Source organism: Takifugu flavidus, chromosome 10 (assembly GCF_003711565.1).
Source record: "Takifugu flavidus isolate HTHZ2018 chromosome 10, ASM371156v2, whole genome shotgun sequence".
In the NCBI taxonomy this organism is placed as follows: Eukaryota; Metazoa; Chordata; class Actinopteri; order Tetraodontiformes; family Tetraodontidae; genus Takifugu; species Takifugu flavidus.
In genome coordinates, this window is record NC_079529.1 from 1021749 (window position 1) to 1031929 (window position 10181).

General features: G+C 49.6%; 1 protein-coding gene and 1 long non-coding RNA gene across 3 annotated transcripts; one reads left to right on the top strand and one right to left on the bottom strand.

Moving 5' to 3' along the window:
* Positions 1-327: 327 nt before the first annotated feature.
* Positions 328-6768, top strand: tars2 (threonyl-tRNA synthetase 2, mitochondrial). 2 transcript variants are annotated; one of them, XM_057045936.1, is made up of 18 exons: positions 328-520; positions 1334-1503; positions 1582-1696; positions 1822-1943; positions 2210-2318; positions 2394-2455; positions 2531-2609; positions 3065-3211; positions 3285-3383; positions 3792-3961; positions 4055-4217; positions 4523-4660; positions 4995-5072; positions 5500-5600; positions 5909-6010; positions 6095-6167; positions 6284-6398; positions 6484-6768. In XM_057045936.1, exons 1-18 carry the CDS (start codon positions 440-442, stop codon positions 6624-6626), a joined length of 2067 nt encoding a protein of 688 aa, XP_056901916.1. In that variant the 5' UTR covers positions 328-439; the 3' UTR covers positions 6627-6768. The 2 variants fall into 2 exon arrangements, with proteins under 2 accessions (XP_056901916.1, XP_056901917.1); XM_057045937.1 differs by having other exon boundaries at positions 398-539; positions 1334-1498.
* A 212-nt stretch (positions 6769-6980) lies between these two features.
* Positions 6981-8420, bottom strand: LOC130533069 (uncharacterized). Its single transcript, XR_008952473.1, has 2 exons — positions 7858-8420; positions 6981-7298 (listed from the first exon to the last, which is right to left on the bottom strand). It is a non-coding gene; the product is annotated as an uncharacterized LOC130533069 (long non-coding RNA).
* Positions 8421-10181: the final 1761 nt, after the last annotated feature.

Consider the following 10181-nt stretch of genomic DNA (forward strand, 5'->3'; position numbering starts at 1 on the left):
GTCTCTCTCTGGAATACTGAGTTTTACAGCAAGGGTTGGCTCACCTGTGAGAGCAGCTCATTTAAGATTCTGACTGCTATGTTTTCCGTTTCTCCTTTCCTTCCCCACAGTGCAAAGTGTCGTTTATAATTTGGGCATTTCGTTTTTTATTTTTATTGAATTCATGTATTTTTGAAATCCCAACGCGAAATGTGCATGACTGAACATCCACACGTGGTTCTTTTCTGGCAGCTTCAGGTGGAACACAAGCGCATCTCCTAAAGGCGCGTTCAAAACTCTGGACGTCCGGGAGCGCGCACGTTCCTTGCTTGTAGCGTCATGACGTCTTTGCTGCTTCCCGGATCTGTGCTTCCGGTGTCATGGCGGCTCTCACAGAGAAGGGGGACAGTAAAGTCGGGTGTTGAGACGTAAAAGCTCATGTTTAAGTCGCTGTGTCGGGATGGCCGGTACTCCGTTTCGGATGGTTTTTTGTCGGCCAGTGCTGTGTGCTGTACGCGGAAGGCGCAGGAGCTACAGCCAGGTGCGACTACAGCAGAACTGTGAGAACGGCTAATGCTAGCTACGACCTACGTCATATGGTCGGTGTGCCTGTCAGAGCTGGAGCCGCTGTTAGCTGCTCCTGCAGGACTCCGGGTGGCAGCTAAATGCACGTTCTTGTTAGTCAAATAGATTAAACCTATTTTAAGGTTAGATTTTTGGGTGTTTCAGCCATGTTTGAAACTTAAATATGCAATAGATGGCACTGAATTTTAAGTTTTAATGTGATTTTTAATATGTCAAGGTCCTTGTCCTCATTTTATAGTTACCATTTTCATTTTGTTAGTAGTAAATGAACAAACTTTCAGCACTGTTAACTAAATGATCAGTCTTACACAAATGTGTCTGATCAATAGTTGTATTATTGTAGTTACTAAAGGGTTATAGGTTTTATTGCAGAAAATAGTATCAAATTTGTGTGGATGAGAAATATGAGATGTTGATGCCAAAATGAAAGTTGGACAGAAGAGGGTGTTTCAGAATGTGTCTGCAAATGCGTAGTCGAGCTGTAGTAACTTCACAAAATTGTGCATCAGATTGCAGGCAGATGGTCTGTCGAAGGGTTTTCTGTGGCTAAAGGTGTAAAATTCCATTGATTTATACTCTAATTTAAAAAACAAAGCAAAAAAAAACCAGTAATGCAGGAAAATAACTGTGAAAACTGCCAGCATAAATATTACAAGGCACATTTTTCTAGAAACCTGTCAGTTTTTGAGTACAAATTCAGTCAGTGTAGATGTGCGAGTGCCTATTTTTATTTTTTTATATTGTTTACCTGTGTCCTTTTTCTTCACAGGTGTCCCCGGCTTCACTGGACCGACTGCAAATCTTTGAGTCTCTCAGGGAAAAACAAAACAAGAGAGCTAAAGCGACGGAGGCACCCCTGAGCATCCGCCTCCCCGATGGCCGGACGGTAGCCGGGACAGCTGGTGTCACCACACCTCTCTTCGTTGCTCAGAGTGTGCGGTAAATATAGAAATAGGGATTGTTTCCCCTTCTGTTCCATTGAGCACGTCATAATTACATTTGTCACCCCTTGAACAGGGTCAAAGGAGCATTGGTCAGTACAGTGAATGGTGAGTTGTGGGAACTTGGACGTCCCATGGAAGCGGACTGTGAGCTGGACCTTCTTGGCTATGACACGGCTGAGGGACGACAGGTAACGTTTGCCGGTTCGCTTGGTCAACGTTGGCGATGAAGCATATTCCATTCCCATCACGATGGCTGCTCGGCCTCTGTATGATTATCTGCCCTTTTCCTTCTCCCTTATGCTTCCTCTCTCAGGCAGCATGGAGGACAGGAGCTTGTGTCCTGAGCGGAGTGTTGGAGACTGGCTTTGGAGCGGAAGTATGCAGAGAAGGAGCATCCGAATTTGGGCTCTATTGTGACCATGTGCTGAGCAACAGGTGAGGTAATAATGAGCAACATGCATAGACATGTAATATAAATGTTTTCAGCACTAATGACAGCTCGTTACCCTTTTTGTTTACTTCAGGTGTCTCTTTTGACTTAATACCACCTGGGTTCTTAAAATATAATTAACCAAATATCTATTTTTCTGGTTCATCTCTTAGTTATGTGTTTGCACCCTCAGTGATCCTGATTACTGAATTGGTTTTGTAGCCGTCATTTTTGGGACATTCCTCACACAAATCTGTTCCTCTCCATCCAGATCTTTATGTCTCAGTGCTGTGGAGGAGAAATGTAAAGAGGCAGCGGCCCTGAAACTCCCTCTGTCCAGACTGGAGGTGGATGCAGAGGACGCCAGAAGGCTTTTCCAGGTCAGCAGCACATCATAAAGTAGTTGGTGTGAGAAGGTCTCGGTGGGCCCACCTGCCTGATCTGTCTCCTTACAGAGCAGTAGGCTGAGACTGCAGCTGGTTGAGCGGATGAAGGGCTCCAGCATCACTGTCTACAGGCACGTTCCTCCACAGTCGCACGTCTGATCAAGACCTCTCAGATCTAAACCTGTTTGATCTCCGCTTGTGCTCAGGTGCGGGGACAGCATATCGATCTCTGATGGCCCCCTTCTCCCACACACCGGCCTCCTCAAGGCCTTCAAGCTTCTTCAGGTGTGTTTACCTGTTCTCTGTTACTCACTCTTTATGTTTATGTTCTGTTTTACTCTTTATTCTCTGAGTGTTTGACGCCTGATGCCAAACCTCCTCTGCCTAATCAGTCATGGCTGGTAGAACTTGTTTGATTTGGACATATTTGGCACGTCTGTCCTCTGGGACACATAGTGGGAAAATGAAAGTGTTCTCATCTTTATTGATCCAGCGGGAGGGGGACGTTTCCATATCGGGCTGTTACTGGGCAGAGTGGGATTTCATGGCAGCCAGGCTGGAAATATCAGCCGCAGGATGTTGTGTTTGTGGGAGGCCAGTTTCCTGTTCTCTTGCCTTCCAAACACACTGGCATCCACCAGACCTGCTGTAACCACCCCTTTTTCTGGCTGACCCCCATCATCCCTTTATGCTGTTGACACTTTATTCCCTCTCTCTGTCGTCACTCCATAACATCCCAGCTGTCACCAGTCACCCTGGCCAATGAGACAGAACCATCGGCTCTGATGCGTCTCCGAGGTGTGTCCTTCCCAGGAGAGAAGGACAAGCAGGAGTGGGAGAGGGAGCAGGAGGAGGCGAGGAGGCGAGACCACAGACGCATCGGAACGGTGGGAGGACAAAAAAGCCAGTTAAGGAAACAATCCAGAGTCATAAACAGCAGGTTTGCATGTTTTCCCACAGGACCAGGAGCTGTTCTTCTTCAATGACGTGAGCCCCGGCAGCTGCTTTTTCCTGCCTAAAGGAGCCCACATCTACAACACCCTCACCGACTTCATCAAGGTGAACACACAACATGGCTTCACCTGGGAAGAGAAGGAATGAGCTGAGGCGTCATAATGAGGAGCATTAATGAGATGCATCGCTATATTTAAGTTGCTGTTTAGTTAAACTAGTTAGTTAAACCAGGCTTGTGTGAAACGGCAATCACTGATGGCGAACGTTGTGGTCATCACAACACATCGGAATGAAACATCGTGCTTTATTGATCAATGATGGTAAAAATCTCTGGGACACGTGTGCACATTTCTGCTAATTCGTGCGCAGTTAGCCATAGTTAGCCATAGTTAGCCACATCCTGCGGATGGTGACGGGATGCTGCTCGTTAACCGTTTAGTTAGTGCACCGGGGGGGCAGCCTGGCCTTGACGTGCACAAACACCACACGTCCTTCCTCCCTGTCTCCTTGAAGGGTGAATACCGTAGACGAGGCTTCACGGAGGTCGTGACCCCGACTCTGTACAGCACTGCATTATGGGAGCGCTCGGGACACTGGGAGCACTACAGCGAGAACATGTTCACTGTGACGTCAGAGGGTTCCCAGACCTACGCGCTCAAGCCCATGAACTGCCCTGCACACTGGTACACACACACACACACACCCACACACCTCACACACACACACACGGCTGTGCTGTGTTTACACAGCCGCTCACTTCCTTATCTCTTGTTAAGTCTCATGTTCGAACAGCGCGTTCGCTCCTGGAAGGAGCTTCCCATCCGATGGGCCGACTTTGGGGCGCTGCATCGCAACGAGCTCTCCGGCGCCCTTGGAGGTCTGACCCGGGTTCGGAGGTTCTGCCAGGATGACGCTCACATCTTCTGCACTCCTGAGCAGGTACATTATGCTGGTGGGGGTTTTTGCCCCCTGTGGAGCTGTGAGTTGTTTAGACACTGTAAATAAGGCACATACGGTCCTAAATTAGAGCATTCAGATGGTTTGCTTCAGCATGATGTTCCAGACTGGATGAACTGAGCTCTTTGTTGTGCTCACATATTCCATCTCTCAGTCCGCGCCGTCCTCCCAAAACGGATGCATTTTCCTTCTTTCTGCTCTCGTTTTCTCGTCCTTCCGCCGCTCTCATCCTCCTCAGCTGACTTGCCGATCTCTCACGTTTCCCCTTTTCATGTTTTTCTTTCCAGCTGGAGACAGAGATTGTGTCATGTTTGGACTTTGTGAGGCACGTGTATCAAGTGTTTGGGTTTTCTTTCCATTGCCTCCTGTCTACTCGACCTACACCATGTTTAGGCGCGCCTGAACAGTGGGATAATGCTGAACAGGTGCGGACACACACACACACACACACACACACACACACACACACACACACACACACACACACAAACATTATACAGTGTCTTTCTCAGACAGATTCTTCTTATTTGAGCTAGATGGAGTTAAGGTAAAAACTCAGTTGCAAAAGTATGAGGATGTTGTTTCGATAGAGCTCCGACCAGGTTATTTTATGTAAAATGGAGCAGTTGACCAAGCTTGAAGGTTGTGGTTCCTGTCTGTCAGGACTCATTAGCACTCACGCAGTAAGAGACAGAGATGATGGCCGTAGCTTAATGGCTTAATGCACTTACACCAAGCACTGTGTGTGTGAGGGAGCAGCAGCTGGAGAGGAGTCTGCAGCAGTTTGGGGAACGCTGGGAGCTGAACCCAGGAGACGGAGCCTTCTATGGACCAAAGGTGAGTCTGAGTTCACACTCATGTGAAGGAAACCGCTTCCTGAAGACACCTCAGGCTTTGGCCTTGGCAGAAATAGAGACTAGATAAGCTAGTTTAGTGCGAACCCTCCCAACGGAGAGCAGCTTTGCTGCCGCCGCTTCTGAAATGTAGAGAAATCTGAAAGCAGCTTTGGAAAAAAACGCCATTTCCCATCATGTTGGTAAAAATCAAGAGGTCAGGCTCCAACACACCAGGGACCGTGTGGAGGGACGGAGGAAAGTCAAGTCAGGGTGGGGTTAAATACACACACACACACCCAGCTCGGGTGCGTTGCCATAGAGACGGACTTTCTGGAAAATCCTTTCATCCATATTCCGGTCTGAGCTTGTGTTAGTATCATTTTTTTGGAGAGATCCACTGTAGCTCGCGCTGCTGCTTGTTTCCCCAGATTGATATCCAGATCAAAGACGCCATTGGCCGACAGCATCAGTGCGCCACCATCCAGCTGGATTTCCAGCTGCCGATCAGATTTGATCTTCAGTATGTGGGGTGAGTCGAGCCTCCGCCGTGAGTCATCAAGACAATTTACAGCTTCAGTTGAAGTCGATAATGATTTAAGCCTGTTTTCATGACGTCTCCTCTGATAAATGTGTTTGTGTTTAAAACGTCCCCCAACTCCAACTTTACCGTGACCCAGTTTGCCTCAAAGATTCACGCCTCGTTTAAACTCTCAATGAAACGAATGATATTAGATCAAATATTTTCTTAGTTTTTCACCAATTGTTTTCTAGTGATAACTATATACTGTAACTAGTTGGCTGCACTTAATTCTATGATCGTATGTGATTAAATTTCAGCCCGGACGGACAGTTGCACCGGCCGGTGATGATCCACAGAGCGGTGCTGGGATCACTGGAGCGGATGATCGCCATCCTGGCTGAAAACTTTGGAGGCAAATGGTGAGACGGCTCCAGCGTTGACACAGATTGGTTTTATTTGCTGAGCTGCGACCTTGCTCATCATCTGCTCTGTATTTGGGCCAGGCCTCTGTGGTTGTCCCCGGCTCAGGTCATGGTTATCCCTGTAGGGGGCGACAGCGAGCCGTACGGCAAACAGGTCAGTGGCGTCTGTTGCTTTGTTAGCAGAACACATGTGCTTTATTTTCTGTTTTTTGTCCTGATATGACAGACCTGTCATGGACTCAGTCTGAGGGGATGTGTTGTCCTTTTAAGGTGGTCCAACAGTTCCGCCACGCTGGATTCATGGTGGACATGAACAGCGATCAGAGCGCCACCTTAAATAAGAAGATCCGCTCTGCTCAGTTGTCCCAGTACAACTACATATTTGGTAAAGTTTTATAATGGGGTAAACATCTGCTCACTTATTCTAACAACGTCAGGCTCCTAATTGTATTTTTTAATGAAACTTGCAGTTGTGGGGGAGAAGGAGAGCAAGAGCGGAACTGTAAATGTGAGGAGCAGAGGGGGTAAACAGCTGGGGCAGAGGCCAAGCGAGGAGGTGCTGACATCCCTCACACAGCTACGAGACACCAGGAGCAACCTGGAGGAGTTGTAGTGGAGATTCTGAGCCAGTGATGTCATTGTTTCTCAAATAATGTGGAGGAGGCTGCTTACATTTGTAATAAAAGTGTCCAAAGAAGTTATTTGTCCTTTTGATGGAACTCAAACATTAAAGTTGCAGTGGGAAAATGTCTTAAGATCACTGCCATATTCTTGTGTTTCCTACATCCATTAAATATGTGAAGCTCCTGCTTACGTAAGCATGTGTCATGGCTTGAGAATAGAAGGGCAGTCATCCCTTTAAAAGACTGGCAGGACGGAGGGATTTGACTAAAATAGGAGAGGGAAGCAGCCATGTTTTCATGTGTGTTTAGTGGAAACACCGGAGTCAAGGTAAAGGCCAAAAGGATTTAGGTTTCCTCTTTAATTGAGAGAGGGCAGCAGGACGGAAAAGACATCAGTCACAACAGTGACACAGAGGGAGGCGTCGGCACCGGGGAGGATAATCGGAGCTGACCGGACAAATGAGACAAGTCCGGCAAATCTGACTGGGGAAACTGCAAGACTGGACCGTGCTCAGTTATTCCGGAGACGTTGAAGCGGTTCAGTGGCGGAGAGGTGAGGGAAGTTCACGGTGAGGCCTCCGCCACAGGCCAGGCGCAGGTCAGCTGGGATTGGACTCAACCAGAGGCTCAGAGATGAAAGCCAGTAGTGGTGCTCTGGAAACCTGAGGAAATGGCACAATCCTCCCTGATAAGTCCGGGAATTCCAGGATCGAGATGGTCTGAGTTATGACCTTGCTGGAATATGAATCCCCAGTGGTTGATAATGAGGCTGTTTGTGATACAACCCGCCATAACTTGACCTCCCGCTTGTCAGAAGGGAGTGGGAATCGAGGGGAATCTGCCCTTTAAGACGACGCCCTCCTCTGATTTATTCTTGATATCACACCATATTTTTAGCTCGTGCTGCCTGTTTTCTGACCGCTGTGGGATTTGTGAGATAAACCCGGAGCCAGACATCACAACCACCCGCTGACGCTGCACGGTAGTTACGTAGTGATGACACGGGCCCTTGGCTCCAGTAAACACTCCAATCCTTGGAGATAATTCCAGGCCCTTTGCCCTCTCCGGCTGCTATCTTCCCCCTATGCACGTGCAGATGCGACGCAATCCGTCACGTGTCCGGAACGGTGCCACCGGTGTCCCATTTTCTGTTGCCCTGCTCTTCTCACCGGTCTGAAGAGGTCATAGGTGATGTGTCATGTGATTCATTGCATTATTTACCTCCCAAATTGCTCCATTTCCGGCTGTAGTGCTGCCAAATTAGCCAGGATTCCCGCTGTCTTCCCATTCACGTTTCCCAGAGTTTAATGGCTATATGGGGCTGCGTGACCCCGCCGGGCGCTCGTAAATGTGACACATTTGCATCCCCGTTGTCCTGGAAGTGCAGTTTTTCCTGGAGGCAGTGGGGGCGACCCGGGGCGAGGAGGCGGAGCCGAACGGGCTGGTGGCAGGAAGATAAACAGACTTTCCTGCATTGTTCTCCCGCTATCACTGAGAAACTGTCAGCATGACTGATGGACGGCACAAACACCCGAAATAGACTCACTCAGGCCGCGCTGCCTTCCCAACTCACCCTGTTATAAATAACCCCTGTGTGCAAGTGTGTGTGCGCGTTGTGTTTATGTGTGTTTTGGGGTTTTTGAGCAAGAAAGAAAGAGTTTTTGCGGTCAGGGACAGAAATATGGCGACTGTGGTTTTAGAAGCTGAAGCCACCGAAAACAATAACAGGAGGTCGCAGAGCCAAACAGTGACAGACCCTCCACTGACCTTACTGTAACACACACACACACACCACACACACACACACTCCTTGCTTCTGCAGTAGCAGCAGCAGAAAGCAGCTACAGCTAGAGGAGCAGCAGCTACAGCTACAGCTAGAGGAGCAGCAGCTACAGCTACAGCTAGAGGAGCAGCAACAGCAGCTACAGCTACAGCTAGAGGAGCAGCAGCAGCAGCTACAGCTACAGCTAGAGGAGCAGCAGCTTCAGCTACAGCTAGAGGAGCAGCAGCTTCAGCTACAGCTAGAGGAGCAGCAGCTACAGCTAGAGGAGCAGCAGCTACAGCTAGAGGAGCTGCAGCTACAGTAGCAGCAGCAGCAGCAGCTACAGCTAGAGGAGCAGCAGCAGCAGCTACAGCTAGAGGAGCAGCAGCTACAGCTAGAGGAGCAGCAGCAGCAGCTACAGCTAGAGGAGCAGCAGCTACAGCTAGAGGAGCAGCAGCTACAGTAGCAGCAGCAGCAGCTACAGCAGCTACAGGAGCAGCAGCGGCTACAGCTAGAGGAGCAGCAGCGGCTACAGCTACAGGAGCAGCAGCAGCAGCAACTAATCCACCAGAGCAAAGCTGGGAGGAACCCAGAAGAAAAAAATTGTCTTTTGCCTGTAAAATATTAAGTTGTCAGAGAGAGTTTTTCATTTTTCCCCCAGTCCCAGAATCTCAGCCCACCCAGGCTGCCCCCCCTCCTGGGTCCAGTTCTCCGGCTGGGCTCTGCTGCAGGCTCTTTGGAGCAGGCGCTGCTCTTTATTTGTTCTGGCTCTCCTCTCATCCCGTCACGCCGTCTCCGCTCCTAATCTGCCGGCGTGCAGTTGTGACGCAGGCGTGTGTTTGCGAAGGGCTTTGGTCGAGACCGGAGGTGGATGCTCCAGCGTGCACACGGTGGTGCTGGCAGCAGCAGCGCCGGCGGAGGGGGGACCTGGACCGCCCGGGCCCCGGCACAGTGGTTCACAGAGTCTGCTCGGCCCCATTCTGCTCCAAAGTATGTCTGCTATGCTCCACCCTCGGCTGACCCGGTTTCCAGTCCCACTCTCATCAGAGCCGGACACCTAAAGGGACAACGGAGCGGCTCCTCCAGTCAGGAGCCCTTTGGGCCAAAGAGACATTGGAATGATTGTTCTAGCCAACCTGTTGCATGGCTCGCGGGGGGGTGGAGCTTTTACGGGTTCAGGGAAGGGTCAGAGGTCACGCTGGCTCTCGGGACGCTGAAGTTAGCCCAACATCTGCCGTTCCCCTCTCACAACTATGCACTCTGGTGGCTTTGCCAACACATGGAGAAGAAGCTACGGTATCCCACAATGCACCTGTGTCATGTATTACTACAGATGATAATCATTGACTTTGTCTGTTCAGGAATCCATCAAATGCGCTCTTATTTCTCCCAGCGTGCGTGTCAGAGGAGGAGCGCTGACCCCCGCTGTGGCCTCAGGTTCAGGATTCCTTCTTTTGGGCGTCAGTGAAACCTGAAGCTGGCCGAGCGGCGCCGAGAACAAGCGCTTTAGCAGAAGGCTAAAGGAGAGACGTGGATCCTGGACCGCTGACGGTTCCCGCGGCTCTGGATCAGAGTCCAACTGCACGAACCGGAACATTTACCCACCTGCTCGCTGACTCGTACGTCTAAGACATTTTGGTTTGAGGGGTCAGTTTCCTGAAGAATGTTCTTCAGAAAGAGACCAGCAAAAACCAAAGCTGGCTTTATCTCAAATATTTGCTCTTTCGCTTTATTTTTTCTTATTTTACGCTTCTGCTGAGGTCAGATTCGAGCCTGTCAGCCC

Excerpts from the sequence above, each read along its gene's own strand:
- tars2 (XM_057045936.1), top strand. The coding sequence starts at position 440 with ATGGCCGGTACTCCGTTTCGGATGGTTTTTTGTCGGCCAGTGCTGTGT. Across the intron at positions 5,073-5,499 it reads GAGCCTTCTATGGACCAAAG|ATTGATATCCAGATCAAAGA; the intron begins GTGAGTCTGAGT and ends TTGTTTCCCCAG. Across the intron at positions 6,168-6,283 it reads GCGAGCCGTACGGCAAACAG|GTGGTCCAACAGTTCCGCCA; the intron begins GTCAGTGGCGTC and ends TGTCCTTTTAAG.